The sequence below is a fragment of the Stegodyphus dumicola genome, chromosome 1, assembly GCF_044657685.1.
Source record: "Stegodyphus dumicola isolate Sdum_Otavi_A_Nest chromosome 1, ASM4465768v1".
Classification (NCBI taxonomy): Eukaryota; Metazoa; Arthropoda; class Arachnida; order Araneae; family Eresidae; genus Stegodyphus; species Stegodyphus dumicola.
The window spans coordinates 240,752,086-240,774,544 of record NC_140768.1 but is presented as its reverse complement, the minus strand read 5'-3'; the positions used below and the strand labels follow the sequence as shown (position 1 = coordinate 240,774,544).

At 29.9% G+C, this 22,459-nt stretch overlaps 1 protein-coding gene across 2 annotated transcripts in view; it reads right to left on the bottom strand.

Moving 5' to 3' along the window:
* Positions 1-21,532, bottom strand: part of LOC118197157 (histone-lysine N-methyltransferase SETMAR) — a 51,785-nt gene extending 30,253 nt beyond the window's left edge. The window contains exon 1 of one of the 2 annotated variants that reach the window (XR_015043991.1): positions 20,700-21,038. Coding sequence is in view for 1 of the 2 variants with exons in the window: in XM_085826781.1 (XP_085682907.1) it covers positions 21,225-21,323 (99 nt within the window). In the remaining variant the exon portion in view is untranslated. Of the gene's footprint in view, positions 1-20,699; positions 21,039-21,224 lie in introns of those variants that run through there. The other variant, XM_085826781.1, reaches the window with a different exon arrangement.
* Between the last annotated feature and the right edge of the window lie 927 nt (positions 21,533-22,459).

Sequence of the window (22,459 nt, the reverse complement as noted above, 5' to 3'; positions counted from 1 at the left end):
AAGAGAAAATAGAAAGTACACGTAGTGTAAATGCGAGACTACATGGTGACGTCATAAGCTTAGTCCCACCCATTTATGGATGTCACACAGCTCCTCCTACTGAACTTTGTTGATGCAGCCTATTCTGCGCTTTTACCAAAACATTAATACATCTATAATATTCGATAATATGTTCTATCAATTTCACTCGTGCAGTCAACAGCTAAAATTTAGACAGCGCGCGAGGAAAAATATTAAGCTATGGATTTAAAATCCCACATATATATATCCACTTTGTTACTCGGCTCAGTGAGCTCAGTTTCTTCATCCTTATATGTTTGTAAATTGCGCATTTTTTGCTTTAAAAATGATTGAATTGTGTTGTTTTTAACTTCCGGTTAAGGTTTTATGTTGTTCTATAGTTAACCTGCATGTTATAATTGTACAATTATCAACAATTTAAAAGTCGTTTATGTGCGGCTAAGCCTAATTTTTTTTACCATAGCAGCCATATTTGTTTACATTTGAAACTTAGCAAAATAGTGGATTTGTTGCCAATCTAGAGAAAATAAGCTTCGCAACAACAAATAACGTCTCCTTTTATTATTGTGAATTATGCTTAATCCATTCTGGAATTATCATTTATTAAATTATCCCATATATTGACTCAGCATCTCGTCCATAGCAAATTAAGTCAGTGTCTACGCCTTCAGTGTCTTTTCGCAGAGTGAAACCAAAAGTAAACTTTTAGTTTTGTGCATCGAAAAATCTACCTTCTTGCCCGCTGGCCGAATTGCTTGTTTTTGCGTAGAAACTGTAATTTTAATTGTACTTTTTTTTAACTGTATTTCGCATTTTATGTTTTTCAATATCGTTTTAACTGTATTTGATGTTTTATGTTTTTCTATATCTTTAATATAGATATTTTAAATTTTTGTGTATTTTTGCCTTGTCCCGAAATGAGAACTGAATTAATTCAATAAGAAATATTACAAAATTTTCACAGGACTAGTTTCGATGGTTTTACCGAACCAACACCCTCAGCTGCAAAACCGCAAATGAACAAGATAGGAAATAGATTAGATAAGATAAGAAAGCCTGGACAAGAATAAGCAAGTGGCGCCATCTGTTGGTGAAAACAGAACTAAAACATAATTTCTTTAAAGGCCGAAGGCAAATTTGGATTGGAATTAGGATCGTTAACTAGAACAGAATGAATATTATGAATGTGAAATGCCTCTAAAAAATCCAGTTCTCCAACGGAAGATGTTTTTTGAATAATTTTGGCAGCAGAAAAATTGAAAGTGTGATTTTCGGACCAACAATGTTGAGCAACAGAAGACTTCTGTGTTTCCTTTTTTCTAACATATGCCTCATGTTCCTTGACGCGAAATTTTAAGGCTCTCTTAGTTTGACCAATGTAAATTAAACCACACTGGCAAGGAATCCTATAAATATCCCAGGAATTCATATCCGGAATGGGGTCCTTGAGTATGGAACTCGGAATTTTATTGATGGGAGAATAAAAAACCCGAAAGTTAAATTTCTGCAAAATATGTGCAACTTTATAGCTAATTGATGGAAAGAAGGGAATGACAACAGAAATTTTATAATCTCCTAAAACAAGAGTGTACCTTTTAGTGTGTTGAGATGAGAATTTTTTAACTGCTTGATTAATAATGTTGGGGGGAAAGCCCCTGTCAACAGTTATTGCTTTTAAATAATTTAGTTCTTCCTCAAGGGCTAGTTTGGAGGAGCAAACTGGAAGAGCACGGAAAACATAGGAATAAAATGAAGCTAACTTTTGTTTAGTCGGATGACATGATTTAAAGTGTGGGGGAAGGCAAACCGATGAAGGTTTACGATAAACCGTAGTACTGAATTTGGATGGGTTACGTGTGACCAGAATGTCGAGAAACGGAAGAGAATTGTAAGTCTCAAATTCAAAAGTGAACTGAATAGCAGGATCAATAGAATTCATTGTTTAAAGAACTTTATTTAAATCATCTTTATTACCTCCAAACAGGGTAAAAGTATCGTCTACGTAGCGGAACCATGCCGGGAAGTTTAAAGTTTCAAACAATTTTGATTCATAATAATGCATGTAGATATCAGCCAGGATGGGACTGAGGGGGCTTCCCATGGCTAATCCTTCAGTTTTCTTGTAATATTTATTTTGGAAAACAAAATGTGTTTGTTTCAAACAGAGTTGAGTGAGAGAAATTAGCTTATCAATTTCGATGCAAGAGAAATGAAATTCGCGAAGTCTGGTTTCTAGACATCTCAATGCACCCTCCACTGGGACATTGGTGAATAATGATTTTACATCGAAAGAAACCATGAGGAAATTACTAGGAGAAATATTTTTAACCTTTTTTACAAACTCTATTGAATTTTTTATGGTGTAAATGTTATTGTCTAATAGAGTTGAAAATCTAGAAACTAAATATTTAGCTAATGGGTACGAGGCAGTACCTAAATTTGATACAATAGGGCGGAAAGGAATACCACTTTTATGAATTTTGGGAAGAGCGTATAATCTGGCACAATTCGCAACAGATGAGATAAGGGAATGTTTTAAGTTGCTTGAAATGATTTGCGAAGATTTGATCGCAGTTTTTATTTTTGACAAGTCCGAAGGTGAAGGATCTTTAGGGATCGGATTATATGGTCCTTCGTTTAAGAGTTTAGTGACACCATCGATGTAAGTGTTTTTATCCATGACAAATATCTGGCCACCTTTGTCGGCCTTTGAAATGATAATATCCGGGTTAGAATGAATTTCGCGCATTGTAGCTCTTTCTCTCGCAGTTAAATTTGGTTTCAAAGGTTTATTATTGAATTTCACATTATGAGCGATAAGATGCCTAATCATTTCTTTCTGTGAATCTGAAACTTTACTTGATTAGATTTGATTTGAATAAAATTGGGGATCAATTTTTTACATTTACATTTAAGTAAAAAGTCAAGATGATTCAGGAATTTTTGTCGTTTCAGGCGTAATTTAGTGAAACGATTAACGGACGAAGGCATGATAAACAATGCAGAAAATCAAACTAAATTAACTAAGCAATAATAAAGCACACACAAAACAGCAGAAAAATCCCTCACTGAAATGAATAGAAAACAAAACGTTTGTAAGCAAAATGCATGAAATCAGACAAGCAAAGCACAATATCCAAATATACAAAACATAAACAGAACTTGAAAATCGCAAAAAAGTACTTACCGAAACCCATGCAATCAGAAAATGGCGGCCACACCACGTGCAAAAAAAGAAAGCAAAAAATAAGCCTGTTTGGGGCTTCTATAATTAAGACACAATAACAATTTTTGTTGTTTGACATCTGAATTACTTTTGAATTACTTTTTTCGGAATCATTTGCGGTTTTGCAGCTGAGGATGGTGGTTCGGTAGAACCATCGAAACTAGTCCTGTGAAAATTTTTTAAATATAACGCTGATTTTTGTTGTTTGACTTCTGAGTTAGTATTTATTCGGCGTGTTATTGTGTCTTAATTATACATTATTGTGTTCATTATTGAAACTGTTGAAAAAGTTTATAATTAGCAGTTAGTAGTAGTTGTTTTTTTTTTCCACTATTTAATTTAAAAATAGTTTAATGCTAAATTAAAGCAGTTATAAATGTTTTCCAACATTATTATTTATGCAAGAACAATAAAATTTTCAGTTAATGAGGTTCTTTCAATACGTTTAAAACTAAGGTTTACATTTACAGACATTTATATAGATGGACAAAGTAAAAAATTAGGTATAATATATCAAACAGCACTGTTTACACACTGAAACTGAAGCTAGTAAAAATTATTTGCGAGCAAAATACAGATTAAAATGAATGCCAATATGTTTAGCACATAGTGAATATCATTCATTACAATGCTTTGTAATAGACTTTGTAAAGAAATGTGGAGAAACTATAGTATAACAAAAGTATTTTATTATGATAAAGACCATTCATCAATCAACTAATGATCAGCGAAATCGGTAGCATGATTCTAAATATAGAAAATGTCACTACCAATATTTATAGTAACCTGAGTAGTTGAATGTTATGGAAACCCAATTAACGTAATTGGTTGCATGATTGCAATGAATTTGAATGATAGGAAAAGATTTGTAAGGTCTTGTGGTGTGTGTTGGTTAGAAAGTTTGCTGCTTGTTTGTGGTTTAGTGACAAAGATGTTGTTCAAAACAAAAATATTTGGATTGACAATTTCTCAACACGACACAGGACTTAAAAACAAGAAATTATATCCCATCTATAGAATTAAAGAAGTAGTATTAGCATTAAAAAAAAAAATTAAACAACTTACATTGAAAGAAATTTTTCATAAAACAAACGTTGAGCTTTTTTTTGTAAACTTTGATTCCTTTGAGGTCATAAATATTTCATTATTTCATAAAACACAATTTCATATTTTTAATTTTATAATTTCTACACGTCATCTTACTAAATTTAAACTGATGATCTAATATCCAGAAAAATTCCAAATCCGGAATCACCAAAGTCCCAACGAGTCCAGATCTCGGACTTTGTACTGTGTGTAATCAGAGTTTAATTTCTAATATCAGAATTCAATCCCTATAGAAAACTATTAGGAATCCTTAAAAAATGAAGAAATAAAATTAAGGTACTTTTCCATCTTCCCGGCACAGGCGATAAAGTCGGCAACAATTGATGCCGAATGGAATAAATATACTCGCTAGTACCCTTTTACGCCTCATTTTCAAAACAAGTCACAGCCATTTCTTATCAGATTTATTGTTTCTTTCAATACTGGCATACAATTACGTAAAATTTTTACCAGATATTTCAATTTTATGCCCTAAGTCCATTCGCGGTAATAAGTCAATTAGGATGCAATCACACCGCTCACCCGAAGGCGAAAATATAGAAAAGGCAAAGTCAAGGTTTAAATTCATCAATTCTAATGAGAATACACTACCAAAGTAAAGCACTGCGGTTTTACATCATTTCTGAGTAAGCTATTTGTACGATTTAAAATAATTCTTTCATTTAAACTTGTATTCCAAATCAAGATTTAACTTGAAATTAATGTAGATGATTACTGAGAGAATTAAATTTTTGTAGCGTAGTTTGCGTGAGATGAGATCACTTGGGGTCACGTGTTATGAACTGGCGAATCAGGATGTTGAACCATAAAAGCATTGTAAATTCTTAAATTAATGTCTTTTTACAAATTTAGGATAAGGTTCGGAGAACAGCCTTAACGCCAAAACGGAGAGAAACAGCTTATTATGGTTGTCATCTGATGACGTATTTCTTCTAGGAGGATAGCGTTATACTTTTTCCCTGTTAAGGGATTATCCGTAGCAGCAGATCGGGATACGTATTGCCTTTTTACAAAATTTTAAACCATATTAAAATGTTTATGCCTTCAAAATAAAAAAACTCTTAAGAACTAACATTTGTCATGTGTATACTGTGTGTTGTCGCCAGTAAAGTCTGCTTGGCGAGAATTGTGCCGGCGAAACGGAAAAGTACCGTAATTAGTAAAAACAAAAAAAAAAAAAAAAAAAAAAAATCGGTTAGATTAGATTTAAGGATTTCCCTTGTATTATCGCGAAGTTGTTGTTTCATTTATAGTAACCTGAGCAGTTGAATGTTATGGAAACCCAATTAACGTAATTGGTTGCATGATTGCAATGAATTTGAATGATAGGAAAAGATTTGTAAGGTCTTGTGGTGTGTGTTGGTTAGAAAGTTTGCTGCTTGTTTGTGGTTTAGACGGTAAAATGGTGAATGTGATAAGATTAATTTGAAGTTCCTGTACGATTTGGAACAAAAGAGGTAAACAGCATTAATTGACAGGTATGTATGTCAATGAAGGTTTACTTAGTAGTCATTATAAGTGTCCTGTTTGTAGGGAGGAAATACATATGGTCGAACGTCGGTCGATATTTTTGACTCTTATCTTTGTGAATTTATGTGGCGACGCCAGTATACAGATTCTAGTTGAGATAATTTTAGAAAGTTTTTGCATGTTTGATTGAAGACGGGGAAATTCTTAAATAAGGTAAGTGGATATTTCCTTTGTGTAGTGCTAAGATGAATTTCCTTTTTTTATATATCGTGCAAATTTTTCTAATTTATGAGAAAAAAGCAGTGTACATGGATAAAGTCAAGAGTGTGCGTAATGCCATTTTTGTGCAATTCTGGGATGTTTTTTTAAGTGAAAATAGGTCGACGTGTACATGGATACCGTGTATGTGCAATTCTTAAGAACGTGGCAAGCAGTGGGCGATTGTGCACTTTCTCCCAATTTCCCACCTAATCTTCGTCATGATTAAGCAATTTTGTTCCATAAAAGTTCTAGCATAAACGTAATTCAGCTAGCAGATTGTTGGAAAAAAATGTTGAGTTAAAAAAAAAAAAAAGCCTTTATTTCGTGAAAACAAAATGGCACTCCCCCCCCCCAAAAAAAAAAAAAAAAAACTAGCAGGTAGCTGTATCAGGGTTGGTGGCCAAATTTTCGCCAAAAAATTGCCAAGTTACCATAATCCAAAGATTAACCGAAACAAATTATAAACAAAAACAGACTGAAATAAACTCTTAGCCATAAGCATAAAAAAAACAAAACTCCTAGAAATGAAACATTACTAAAATCAGCAAAACAGAACATTCACAACAAAATTTCTAAAATTATTGGTTAATTAAAATTATGAATATATTGATTTGAAATTTTGGTACTTTTCTGTTGTGCCCCTGCCCTGCTTTTGGCAACTCTGAAACAGAAGCCAAACTCAAGACTCAATGACAGTGCCATTATAGGTCCAAGTATGTAAGTGTTATTAATTGAACACGTTTAATTGTGTATTTACACACACACAAAAAAAAAAAAAAAGAAAAACACCAAAATGTGTTGCAGAACTAAAGTGGGAAAAGTACTGAAACTTCATATTATGCAAAGTTCAGCCAAAGAATGTCTACAATACATATTCTTTCATTCAGCTTTATACAAATGTGGATTTTACAGTAAAATTCTATGCACATGTAAAATGCTATATCATCTGCCTTTGAAACACTACTTTCTTTCTTTAAAATCTTCAGCATTCTACGGTTGAAATTTACTTAATTTTGAACATATGCAGTTTTTGGTGCTTTTTTATTAAAATGAACACAACAGTCTGTAAGGATCTTAAGTTTTACTAACGTTTATTTTATTTTAAATCTTTACTGTCACTTCTTATTTTCTACTTCCGGCCAGAATTATAAGCGTGAAGGTTTTTATGCAAAGTTTGTCTGGCGAACGCCAAGTATTTAAGTTGTGGCCTTTTGCCAAGCGAGAGAGAGGAAGCAGTGAGTCAACGCAGGCCGCTTACCTTAGAAGTTACGCAGTTGCTATTTGCCTTCCAGGCCAGAGGTTTTAATCCTCTTGATGAATTAAACGTATTGTAGTGTTCACAGTCTCTGTGCTACATACGCTTCCTGTTATTATAAGGCCAATCTTCCACGTGTATTATTCTAAAGTTAAATTAGAGTTTAGTTTTATTTTTATACTTTTACATTAGACCCCAAGTGGCAGGTCAGTGTATTCCGAAGTACGGAAGTTATTGTATATAGAGAAAAATAAAGGGTTTTGTATACCCTTCGTCTGTATCCTGTCTACTTACCACAATTAGTGAACATAGCTTTAGTAAGCTCTCTGTTCCGAGTCAGGTCCTTGTATGTTCCCGAAGAAGGTTAGAAGGAATATTGACCCTGATAAGTCAACTAGCAAAATTAAATGAAAATTTGAATATGCAGCTTTTAAATATTGCCAAAGACCAAGGCTTACTTTAATAAATAGCTATATTTTTAATAAAACAACTTTTACTCTTTTTTTAATTAAATTTTAATATCATATACATATTTCCTTCATTTTTAATACTCAGTATTACTTATTTTCATATGTCTCTTAGAGTTTAGCTATGAATTCTAAAGCATCTGAAAGAAGTTTGGCTAAATGGCTCACTGCATATTGGCAGCTTTAAGTGTTATTGATGCTTTAAGCTGTCAATATAAATGACATGCCAAGAATTTCCCATTTGCAGCACTTGTACAATTTCCTTAAAAATTATATTACGAAAGAGAAAACCGTGCATGAGACAGGTGATTCTGAATTACATGAATATGCATTTTATAAATGAAAGATCTGAAATTGATCATGTTGAATTTTACCTAACAAAATATCCACGATGAAGATATGCGGATATGGAGAATTAATATATTTGCTCAAAAGAGCTTATTTCAACTGCAAATATGTTTCCTTTAATAACACTTGTATGAAAAGCATCAGTTTCTAAAACAGAGAAAGCAGGAATGGAACCTATCCTAACCTATTATTCATTTTTATTAAATACTGTTTAAAAAATCAAAAATTCATTATTTAATAATTTTAATTAGCTTTCAAAAAATAGCAGAGCTTCTGAAACCAGTAATGATTAAATGGGTTACATCTCTTAACAGTTTTCCTCCATACGAGAAGGACAACTAAAAAAAAAAAAAAAAGGCACAGCTTTATTATTAGTCCTTTTTGGCAAGAAAAGTTTTTAGCGACATTAAGGCGCAAGAGATGAAAAAATATGATAACCTTGTTATTTATGGTAATTAAATACGGAGCTGAAAAAAGATACCGCCATTTTTGTCCACATAACTTTAACGAATTTGGTAGGTATCAGCTTTGATGGCGGGAGGGATAAGTTGCATGCTTTTCTTAAAGTTACTTACAAGTTAGGAAAGCACAACTTTAAATATATTTTTAAAAAAGCCAACATTTGATATTTAAAACTAATGCTTTTAATATTACACGAGTCTTGACATATTTTCATATGTCAACTCTGCATATTATAAACTCCACCACCCCCCAAGAAAAAAAGCACATTTTTAGTAGCATGAGGAAAACTCTTGTTTCCTTTGCAAAGGAACTACATGCAAATTTAGACTTCTTGTATGTTTCCTAAAATGGGCAATGATCAAAATCACCATGGTCTAAAAATACTTTTTTGCCTCATTTCTTAAATTAGAACTACTATAGGGTTGTGTAATTGCATGAATTCAGACCAAAATCAGGTTTCATTATAGCTTTTATAACATTTTTATAATTTGTCAGACTATAAAAAAATCTAATGGTGATTAGATTATGGACTATATTGCTTATAATTTACAGTTATCAAATTTTGTAAATTTCACAATGTATATACTATAAGCTGTATATGAATAACTTTCACTGAGTATTATTACTTTTTATTAATAGTATGTTGGCATAACAGTTGACTTTTTATTTTAAATTTTATGCAAATTTTCAACATTACTTAAACATTTAATCTAACAGAAATCAGAATTTTGTGTAATAAAAACTCTATAATAAAAGTAAGAGCACAATTTATATATAAAAATTTGACTATATGGCAAGAACTTAGATACTGATTTCAATATCTTTAAATGTAATTATTATAAAGTTTAGATATATTTTTATTAAGATATACTCTTATTCTGTTATAAAGTTTGGATGTAGAGAACAGTAGGCACAGTTTGTGCTTACGACTCAGTCAACTACTATGGCAAGATAACTTATGATAACAATTAAGTTCAAATATAAAATTTAAATTCAAATAAACTTGTAGCCAAAGGCTACACAAATCAATTTAATGCACAGTTGGTTCAAAACTTAACCAGCATGGAATTCAACTATCAGCAATTATAATACAAGACTGAAGATTAGAAATCTTATCTTTTCTAGCAATCTAGTAACGTATCCTCGAAATGCAAAACGCGGTTTATTTTACAAACTAAAAACTTCTTTTTGATTGTGGTGAGAACACGGATGGGGAAATTAACAGTTAAGATCCCAAACATAAAATAACTCTGGTTACAAAATAAAGAAACATTACATAATACTTTTTTCCCTGATTAATTATTCACTACATGAAATAGTGTAATGCGTTTTTGTTTGCATCATATACAAATTATTTATTTTATTTAAATGCTGTCCAAAACTGAATAGGATTTGGCACAGATTTAGTAGCGTGTACTCCAACTGCGCTAATGAAAATCCCCCCCGGGTCGAGCTATAGTCCAACTGAGCCAATCAAAATTTCTTACCCCTGCTGCCTACAGGGTTACAATTTAACTTTTCGAAGCCAATTGTAGCTAAGAGGAAAATAAAAATAAGTAAACAGAATCATATCACAAGAACAAGTAAAAAGTATCTAACAAGCAGGCTAATTACTTGAATAACAGTAATAAATGCGAGAGCTAACAAAGAAAATAAAAGGTATTGGTAAACATATATATATTAGCATTACAAACATCTTTCATTTATGAAAATAATATCATAAATTAAATAATTATAAAGCATACAAATTATATATTTAATAAATTACATCAATAATAGTCAAGATGTATGAACTAGACTGGAAAATTTAATAGAGTGCAAAAAATTATTCTGTATCAAAGTGTGTAAAAGTGTGCTAGAAATATTTTTCGTTAATTAAAGCAATCATGTAAATGTTTGCAGAAATTAATTAAATTTAAAAAAAAAAGCTTAGCATGAAATCTATTATAACAACATTACTATGCATTTGGATCACTGACGCATAAATTGTAAATAAATTTAAATTATTATGCTAAGAAGTTTTTCTAATATTTATCTAGAAGAAAAGAATTAGATAAACAGTACTGCAAATTAATATAATCATTCAGGCCTCTCAATAAATAAAAGCTTATTTTTTAAACCAAAAACTAAAAATTAGGATGCAAAAGTTTGTGTAATATACTTGGAAATATCTGAACACATACTTAGTTAGAAACATACAATTAAATTAATAACAAGCTAATTAACAGTAACATTAAGCTTAATTTCATTCAATCTAAAATAAGCAATCGATCAGGAGCTCCACATAACTGAAGTTTTAATGCTATTTGACGTAGATTTGCGTATAAAATAAAAGTTGCACTTGTAAAACAAATGAATAATGTACTGATAGTCAACAGGAATTAAAATACAGTGGTTAAAAATATAACTACTTGTCAGAAGGTATGCAAAGTTGCCATGGCTAGAGAAATTGAATGATTATAGAAAACTCATAAAGTTAAGCACTACAGTGTGAAAAGAAAAATCTGGAATAAACATGTTAAGAAAATTAGATAGAGAAATAATCCTTAATTTATTGATATCCATATAAACTCTATGCTTTTGAAAAAATGTTACATATAATTTGCACCGAGGTATCAATCACCGAAACTGAGTTAATTTCTTTCCTTAATTTTTCTTATTAGAGAGATTTGTAAAAAGATATGCTAAGGTAAAGGAGAAAATTTTTGCAATATTTTTAAAGAATACATTTAAAAAGTATTTTTACTTCATGAACTGAAATTTTTATGCTACATTTTTATACAGTAAATAAGTACAAAAAAAGAAAGAGCTGGGGGATCACTGGGACTAGAAACTCAGGTCGAACTACCAATGTTTAGTGACTTTTCCACAAGACCTTTTGAAATTAGGCTGAACAATATATTAAAGAAAATAGAAGATACAGCACACACAAGAACAAAAGTGGGCTGAATCAGAGATTTACATGTTTGGTGAATGAGTTAAACTTACCTGTATGCCTTTATGAAATATTAGGAATGTAGCATAAAAGCATGAGTGAAAACGGCAAAGGCAATCTAAATCTGAATCATTGTAATATAAATGTATATCATTATCAGTATCTGCTATTAATTTCAATACTGCTGAAAAAATTATAAATGAATTATATTATAAATTACATGAACTCGTTGCATTATAAATGACAACAGTTAGAAATATTATTAGCGTGATTTAGCGACCATCTTTGTTAACAAATAATTTCAAGTAATTAATTTTACAAATAATTCAGCCTGAAACTAGGTTGGAAAATAAGCTACATGCTGAAGATTAGGCTTTGCCAAGGCGTTAGAAACATCTTCTGTTAACTAGAGTTGTGATGCAAGAATTTGTAAAAATTATTATTTAAATATAAATTGGCATAAATACAATACAAAGTATATAAATTTTACATACATGAAAACTTGAGTACAGTGCAACAATATGTGAAAAAGGAATGGATTAAAAGGGAACTGAAAAATCCCAGGATATGAATATAAGGGAGTTTATTTTTTATTATTTATTTATTTATTTATTTATTTATTTTTGTTAATTATGAAAATTCTGCTGATGCTCATAATTATTAATTTATTAATTAAATGTGTATTAGAAATTAAATGTATGCCAAAGTACATCAGATGGAAAACAGAATAAATATTTAAACGTTTTTAGTATTAAAATATGGAATTTGTAACAAAGTTAAATAACCTTAAAATAACTTCAATGATTAAAAATGGAAAGCTTAATATGGGAATATATTGCAATAATATTAGTGTGAATTTAGAACGACTTAAGAAGTCCAATTTTTATATTTAATAAAGATAATTTCTATAATTAAATTAGAACTGTTTACCTAAAATGGTAAATTTGAAAGTTAAAACCATTCTGCTATCTAAGAAGATTTGTTAATATTTATCTAGACAAGAAACTTATTTAAGGTGAGCTACAAATCCGATATTTGATACGTTGATTATGTATCAGTTTTGTGTATGTCATTAATCTATCAATTTTACTATTCAAAACTGAAATATATATATATATATATATATATATATATATATCAGCAACTAAAATCTACAACTTGGAAAGTTTTTAATTCTTACAGAGAATAAAAAAAATCTGGCTCATCATTCCTTTAAGCATCATAAAACTTTCAAATGAGTGTAAATGAAATTTATTTTTTAGCACACGCCAGACTTCAAATTAATATTTGTTTTACATGCACAATTTTTACAATATTGATAAACGAAAATAAAGACTTGCAGTCTCAATAGAATGTCCGATTAATGGCGATAAACGACATTTTGTAGCACCCAATCTTCTTGGAAAGAAATGGGGGACAAGAAACATCAAGCAGTTCCTATATTAGAAAAGAGGGGGACGGGGATTTTCGATCAAATTTGGCACAGTTCGTACCCTACCATTTAGTATTAGTCCTTTTTGGCGACATTTGGGCACAATAAATGAAAAATTATGATAACCTTGTTACTTATTGTATCCCTAAATACTGAGCTAACAACATGCTGCCATTTCTGTCCACGAGTTTTTAACGAATTTGGTAGGTATCGGAGCTTTGATGGCGGAAGGGATAAATTGCATGCTTTTCTTGAAGTTACTTGCAAATTAGGAAAGCACAACTTTAAAATATTTTTAAAAAAGCCAAAATTTGATAATTAAAACTGATGCTTTTAATATTGCATCACATGAGTCTTGACATTTTTTCATATGTCAACTCCAACTCCCCCCCTCAAGTAAAAAAAACACATTTTTAGTAGCATGAGGTAAACTCTTGGTGTTTCTTTTGCTAAGGAACCACATGCAAATTTACACTTCTTGCATGTTTCTTAAAATGGGCAATGGTCAAAATTACTATGGTCTAAAAATACTTTTTTGCCTCACTTCTTCAATTAGAACTATAGGGATGTCTAATTGCATGAATTCATAAACCAAAATCAGGTTTCATTATAGCTTTTATAACATTTTTATAATTTGTCTGATTATATAGATTATGGAATATATTGCTTATAATTTACAGTTATCAAATTTTGTAAATCTCACAATGTATATAAGCTATATATGAATAACCTTCACTGAGTATTATTACTTTTTGTTAATAGTAAGTTGACATAACCGTCGACTTTTTATTTTAAATTTTATGCAAATTTTTTACATTACTTAGATATTTAATCTAACAGAAATCTGAATTTTTTGTAATAAAAACTCTATAATAAAAGTATGAATACAATTTATATACTATAAAAATTTGACTATATGGCAACAATATCTTTAAATGTAATTATTATTTTAAAGTTTAGATATATTCTTATTAAGATATGCTCTTATTCTATTATAAAGTTTAGATATACAGAACAGAAGGCACACTTTGTGCTTATAACTCAATCAACCACTGTGACAAGATAACTTATGATAACAATTAAGTTCAAATGTAGAATTTAAATTCAAATAAACTTGTAGCCAATTTAATTCAAAGTTGATTCAAAACTTAACAGACATGGAATTCAACTATCAGCAATAATAATGCAAGCCTGAAGACTACAAATCTTATCTTATCTAGCAACCTAGTAACGTAGCCTCGAAAGGTAAAACACGGTTTGTTTTACAAACTAAAAATTTCATTCCAATTCTGGTGTGAAAACGGATGGTGAAATAGCCAGTAAAGATCCTAAACATAAAATAACTCTGGTTACAAAATAAAGAAATCTTACATTATACTTTGTTTCCTGATTAATTATTCACTACATGAAATAGTGTAATGCATTTTTATTTGCATCATATACAAATTATTTATTTTATTTAAATGCTGTCCAAAACTGAACAGGATTTTGCAACATGTCTTCACTTCAGAAATAAGAAAATAAGAAGAGAGAACAGTATTTATGAATAGAAAATAAATATATACATAGGCTAGCTCGAATCTTTTACAGAAATCATCAGTTATGATAATTGTTGTTGTGTATTATTACCATTGGTAAAAAATTTACTCATTATGATAATTTAATTTTAGCTTTTAAATTATAATCATAAATTATTTGTAATAAATTGAGTGATTAAAAAAAATAGATTTACTTCTTATAATTTAATTTGATTTCCTTCAATTTGAAATATTTTTTTATTTCCTTTTAATAACAGAATCAAAGAAACTAAAGTAACATACAGCTTTAGTATTGGTTCTTTTGGCAATTTTTTGATTTGGCGACAAACTTCTGTCGCCAAGGTAGACCCGGCTTTGAAGATCGGAAAAAAATGGCGGATTGTAAACAAAACCCGATCTAGACTAAATAACAGTCCTAAAAAATAAGCTCTTGATTAGAATAAACAGTCTTTCTCTAATTTTCAACATTTCTAGTAATACTATGATAAATTCTTGAAACACTGCCGTAAATGAATTTATGGTAATAAATGAATTTATTATTGTGTTATGAGTAATGATATTTACGAAAGATTAATATTTCAAATTACAAAATATAATATTAATATTTTAATTAGTTTGTTATATTATATTAGTATTTAGCTAATATTTTAAATTTACAAAAGGTTAATAAGTGCATTTCAAACTAGTATATGTTACATTAGTTTCTTAGATTCTGTTATTAAAAGGAAATAAAAAATATTTCAAATTGAAGGAAATCAAATTAAATTATAACGAGTAAATTTTGTACCAGTGTCAGAAATACTTTTTATGAATTAAATTTTGTAAATTTTAAAAATATTAAGAAGTGTGTATTTTTTAATCACTCAATTTATTACAAGTAAATTATGATTATAATTTAAAAGCTAAAATTAAATTGTCATTAATGAGTAAATTTTTACCAATGGTAATAATACACAACAACAATTATCATAACTGATGGTTTCTGTCAAAGATTCAAACAATCCTTGGAATCCACTAGTGGTGGAGTGATAAGCCACTGAACACTGGTAGTTCAGGCTGGCTATATAGGAGCTTTTGTGGTTTCCCTTACATCAAATGTGAATCTGAGCCAGTTTCACTTAAAAAGTCCTTTATGAAGGCATCCATCCTTCTTCTGCTAATCTACGTATATATTTATTTTCTATTCATAAATACTGTTCTCTCTTATTTTCTTAATTCTAAATCTTATTTCTGAAGTGAAGAAATCTTGCATCTATAGGTAAAAAAATATGGTTAGTATGTTTGCAAAATCCTGTTCAGTTTTGGACAGCATTTAAATAAAATAAATAATTTGTATATGATGCAAACAAAAATGCATTACACTATTTCATGTAGTGAATAATTAATCAGGGAGCAAAGTAAAATTTAATGTTCCTTTATTTTGTAACCAGAGTTATTTTATGTTTAGGATCTTTACTGTTAATTTCCCCATCAGTGTTAACACCGGAATTCAAATGAAGTTTTTAGTTTGTAAAACAAACTATGTTTTGCATTTTGAGGCCACATTACTAGGTTGCTAGATGAGATAAAATTTATAGTCTTGCATTATAATTGCTGATAGTTGAATTCCATGTCGGTTAAGTTTTGAATAAACTTAAATTGATTTAATTATTAAATTGATTAATTAGTCTTTGGTTCTTTAGCATTAAATTGATTTGTGTGGTCTTTGGCTACAAGTTTATTTGAATTTAAATTTTATATTTGAACTTAATTGTTATCATAAGTTATCTTGCCACAGCAGTTGACTGAGTCATAAGCACAAAGTGTGCCTACTGTTCTGTACATCCAAACTTTATAACAGACTAAGAGTATATCTTAAAATATATCTAAACTTTATAATAATTACATTTAAAAATATTGAAATCAGTACCTGAGTTCTTGCCATATAGTCAAATTTTTATACATAAATTGTACTCTTACTTTTATTGTAGAGTTTTTATTACACAAAATTCAGATTTCTATTAGATTAAATGTTTAAGTAATGTACAAAATTTGCATAAAATTTAAAATAAAAAGTCGACTGTTATGTCAACATACTATTAATAAAAAGTAATAATACTCAGTGAAGGTTATTCATATATAGCTTATTCATTGTGAGATTTACAAAATTTGATAACTGTGAATTATAAGCAATATATTCCATAATCTATATAGTCAGAAAAATTATAAAAATGTTATAAAAGCTATAATGAAACCTGATTTTGGTCTATGAATTCATACAATTAAGACATCCCTATAGTTCTAATTTAAGAAATGAGGCAAAAAAGTATTTTTAGACCATGGTGATTTTGATCATTGCCCATTTTAAGAAACATTGAAGAAGTCTGAATTTGCATGTGGTTCCTTTGCAAAGGAAACACCAAGAGTTTTCCTCATGCTACTAAAAATGCGTTTTTTTTTTCCTTGGGGGGGGGGGGGGTGGCGTTTATAATGTGCGGAGTTGACATATGAAAAAATGTCAAGACTCATGTGTAATATAAAAAGCATCAGTTTTAACTATCAAATTTTATCTTTTTTAAAAATATTTTAAAAGTTGTGCTTTCCTAACACGTTTGGTAGATATCCGCCATCAAAGCTCCGATACCTACCGAATTCGTTAAAGTTACGTGGACAAAAATGGCGGTATGTTTTCAGCTCAATATCTAGGGTTACCATAAATAAGAAAGTTATCATACTTTTTCATTTATCGCGCCCAAATGCCGCCAAAAAAAAGTCTTGCCAAAAAGAACTAATACTAAAGCTGTACCCATATACTAGTTTGAAATGCACTTATTAACCTTTAGTAAATTTAAAATATTAGCCAAATATTAATATAATATAAATATTGACTAAAATATAAATATTGACTAACTACTTAGAGTAACCAAGGCTACACCGTATACTACGGTGCAGCCTTGGCGCGATTTTGAAAATTATCGCCAACACCAAAAATGACCCAAAGAACGTCTATGTATACTATATACTTAGTATATACTATGTATAACTATATATATTCTTTGAATGACCCGTTTACTACCCATCGTACATGTCCAGTTTTTACTGTTCATCATAAAGTCGCCAAAAGTAGCCAAATCCCGTGTGCACCGGATATTAGGATTAAACTATAACGGTATAGTTTGCAATTTAAAATATTAACCTTTCGTAAATTTCATTACTCAACATAATCACTTCCATAAACTCATTTACGGCAGTGTTTCAAGAATTTATCATAGCAAGTACTAGAAATGTTGAAAATTAGAGAAAGACTGTTTATTCTGATCAAGAGCTTATTTTTTAGAATTGTTATTTAGTCTAGATCGGGTTCTGTTTACAATCCGCCATTTTTTACCGATCTTCAAAGCCGGTTCTACCTTGGCGACAGAAGTTTGTTGCCAAATCAAAAAATCGCCAAAATAACTAATATTTAATGTAATAATACTAGCTAGAGAACCCGTTGGCGCTTCGGGAAAGAACTAGTTGGCGCCGTTGCATTTTTACACGCCAAGCTCGCGTTTCATCGGCGATGAGCCGAGCCGAAAACGTGATATTTTGTAAACATGATTTTTAGTGCATGTAAATTCAAGTTAGCAGACAAAACAATATATTAAGCATATGGTAGTAAAAATTCACAGATAGGTGCTACTTTGGTAGACGGTTGCACGGGTTTTGGCGATTTTTCTTTTGGCGAGTAATACAACTTATGGTAAGCCCACTGCTGGATAAGTTATTTATGGTAACCGAAACTTTGTTGTCATTTTATTAAAAAAATAATGTGTTTTATTATGCATAACTTCCGTGTTTTAAATATTATTTATGGCTTCTAAATATTAAAAATCAATTTAATTTTACATTTTTATCTGAAATAAAAATTTTGTTGTTTATAATATTTTATATAATTTTATGCTGTTGATGATGTAATCCATGACGTCATCTTACTTAAAAAGTAATTGGTTTTATTAATATCTATAAATTGAATCTAATGTTTTAAACATTATTTACGGCTGTTAAATATTAAAATACAATTTATTTTTGCATTTGTTTTAAAAATGATTTTATTATGAATGTTTATTTAAATAATTTTAATTCTATGCGTGATGTAATCAGCTCCCTGATTGGTTACTAAATATTTGTGCATTACCGCGCCATTTTAAAATTTTATTATTCATCTCTTCGAATTCGTCAGATTTCAAATGGAATGGATATCTTCGTTTCGAGGATGAATGTTGTTATTGGTAATTACCAAGAATTATTGGTATTGGAATAAAAAAATTGCCCTTTGAGACCTTATTTTGGCCAAGCTGTCTTTCCTAATCAAAGATTTATTTATAAATTGTTAATAGCGTCAGAGGAAATTTATTTTAAATTTTTGGAGGAAATGACTACTTCAATGAAGTGCGAGATATGTGGATAACAGATGAAGATGGTTAAAAGAGACGATTCAATTATGATTTCGATTTTTTTTGTGGTACTTATCAATAAACAAGAGGTTAAATTACTCAAAAACATATAAGTACATATTTTTCTTTTATTTTACAATTGTATACTTAAATTTTTGTTAAAAAAATTAATACACTATTTTCAAAAATTGCTGAGATAATTATTGTCACATATGTTTTAATGTTAATTATATTTCATACTAGCTGTACCCGCCCGGCGTTGCCCGTGCATTTAGAAAATGCAGATAAGTGAATAGCGCAGGAATAGTAGTGTAGGACATGTAGACTGTCTCTCTCTCTTCCCCCCCCCCACAAGCTACAAAAAAGAAATGAATTGTAATTAATCGATTTAATGTATCGTCAAAACAGCAAACTAACGCTAGAATAAAGAAATCAATTGTTACAATCGAACGTTATTTGAAAACAAATAATAATATCAGTGAGTCAAAAAAACCGTGATTAATTATTTATAAATAATTTTTTTTAAATTTTTCTAATTCAAAAATCGAAAATCGGGCTTCGAGGTCTGGTGGCCAGCCCCTTTGTGCTTCCGTATAAAAAATTCCAGGTCCCTGCGTGCGATAGATTTGGCTGGAGAGCTCGGTCAGACAGACAGATAATTAATTATAAATAATTTTTTTAAAATTTTTCTAATTCAAAAATCGAAAATCAGGCTTCGAGGTCTGGTGGCCAGTGCTCCCGTATAAAAAATTCCAGGTTCCTGCGTGCGATAGATTTGGCTGGAGAGCTCGGTCAGACAGACAGACAGACAGACACATTACACTTGCTTTTATTATTATAGATAACGTATTTTAAAGTATTTGAATTTAATAATATTCTAATTCTTTTAAAAGTTGGTAGGATGGTTTTTAATTCGATATTCAATTTCAGTAATATTTTAATCTAATTAAACGTTGGCACAATGTTTTTATAGCGGTGTTTTTATTCTTTTTTTTTTCTGCTATATGAAAGTAATAATAGCCTTACTTTAGTATTTTATACTCATAGTAAATGTATTTATTTACACTTGCCTGCCATCTTAAAAAACAACATTTTCAACAAAAAATTAATCCAATTACTTTTAACGATATTTAATTTTTTTAAGTTTCGAATACTTTACTATGCGTAAAAACAGCGTTTTTCAAGATGGCTGAAGATTGCAAAAATCGCGCCAACAATTGCGCCAACGTAAATCGCTAAAAATCCGTGCAACCGTCTAATAAAGTAGCACCCACAGATAATAAGCATGTAGATGTAAAACTAACTAATTAAACGTGATATACTAAGTAAATTTGTATTAAATTCAAGTTAGTACAGAAAAGAATATATTAAGTATAAGACAATATAATATATAAGCATTTATAACGGAAATAAAAATTCATTTGAAAAATATAAATTAGTATTAATGTACTGAAATTAACCGGTTAAACGTGATAAACGAAAAAAATTTGTCTTAAATTCCAGTTAATACAAAAAACAATATATTGCTTACACCAGCAGTGGTTTGCTAATTTTGATGACCATGGTGATGCATCAAACTATTCTGTCATTTTAGATAATCAATAATATTTTTTATTTCAATTTAATCATCTATTTATGTCACACCAGCCATCCTCTGAAAGGTTATTGTTAGAAAAGCATTAACAATATATTATTAAAATTTAAGCCAGAAAATTGATTTATTCTCCTTTAGATGACAATAACCAATAATAAAAATACTTACTTAGTTATTTAAATTTAATTAATTGTTTAATGCATTACTTAGTTATTTAAATTGCTGGTTCTTAGAGCTGTTAATAATTAAGAACACAGCGTGAACAGCCGTGTTACAAATTAGCATTCACCTCTCCCGCCGTATTTTCTTCCTTTCATCCCGAACCGAGAACTGGCATCTATCTACGAAAATATTTCTATCCATTCGTTGTTAAAAAATTCAGAAAAAAATAATAATAAATAAGAGAAGAAGAATATAAATCTGCAAATGCGAACAACAACAGCGATAATTCAACAAAATGAAACCAAGAGGAATGGTTGCAAACTTCGAACAAGCGAATAGGATAAATGCGCTGGGTTACCAGGTTTGACTTTTATCGCAAAAGTTGGTGATGTTTACATTTACCGGGTTCTCTGCGGAAGTGCTTCCAGATTGTTTGATACTTCATATAATTTTCCAAATTGATACGTCAAATCATGTTTTAAAGTCATGATTACATAATATGCCTTAAAAACATTAAACATAAATTCTTACATCAATAAATGACGGTATTCGATTAAAATTTATTTCATTGACGAAAGATATTTTCACATTTTCTTGCCCATTTGTCATATCTTCAACATACACTTTCATAATTAAATATTTACTTTGTTGTTTTCCTACTTCACTTCAGTTCAAAACGAGATTATTGATAGACGCAAAAACCAAAGCTGTATGTAAGAACTTCAAGCAGCTTTGCAAAGGATTTCCTAGAAATTCTCTGATAAAGGCATGATAACTGGATTGCAATGTTAGCTTGCGTCATGTTATGAGTGCAATGTAATCTAATATATGAGTGAGCTGCAACTCTCCTGGTCAACGCCTATTAGTGACTAGGCAGTAAAAGTCCTCGCTTGCTTTACTGTAACGAAATAAACAAAACCAAATCTTACGAACTAACGGAATCTTTATACTGACTCCGGCCTAAAATATGAAAAATATGCTATACAACGTTTTGCTGTAGAAAAATATACAAAATGCAAATTTTTTAAATAAAAGTACTATTTTTTTAATAGTACTCTTTAACGTATGATAAATCATTTGCGTACAGTTTATTTGTTTTTGTTATTTGAAATAGGATTTTAGAATCCTCAGCACACAAGTGTTTGTTTGTGTTAAATTAAAGTTGTTAACATTATTCTTGAAAAAATTTTGTTAGCTTTCCTCCTTCCCTTGTTTCGGTAAATGCTGAAGTGAAGAGCAGCATTTATTCTCAGCCAATCACTGTACAGCAAGTAAGCATAGTGTTTTGATTTCTAGTAATAAAAATACGTCGTCTGATCTGTATTGCGTGTGTGGAGCTTTACTGAATGTCATCAATGTAAAAGTTAGATAGGTACTTAAGTATTGGACTGATGTTCAAAGTTACTCATCTTTGAAATCTAAAACTTCTTTGGATTCCTGGTAGGAGCTCTTTGGAAAACAGTACTTTGTTGTATAGTTATATATCCATTGATTTATCTATCTTGAACTTTTTCAAGTAAGCATTTCACCACCTATTTTTTATATATGTATTAGATTTTCATATTTCTGAAGTCTTTCGCTATAAAATGTGGCAAATGTTGTTGCATGTTAAAGTACATTTTTAAAAGCAGGTTACGATTAAATCGTTCCTAGATGTCATGAACTCTTCAACCTCCTTTCAATTTTCAAACTTTTCGAAATTTCTCTGCTGAATTTAACTGTATCGCGTTACATACACTTAACTATGCATCTCTTTGTTTCCTTTT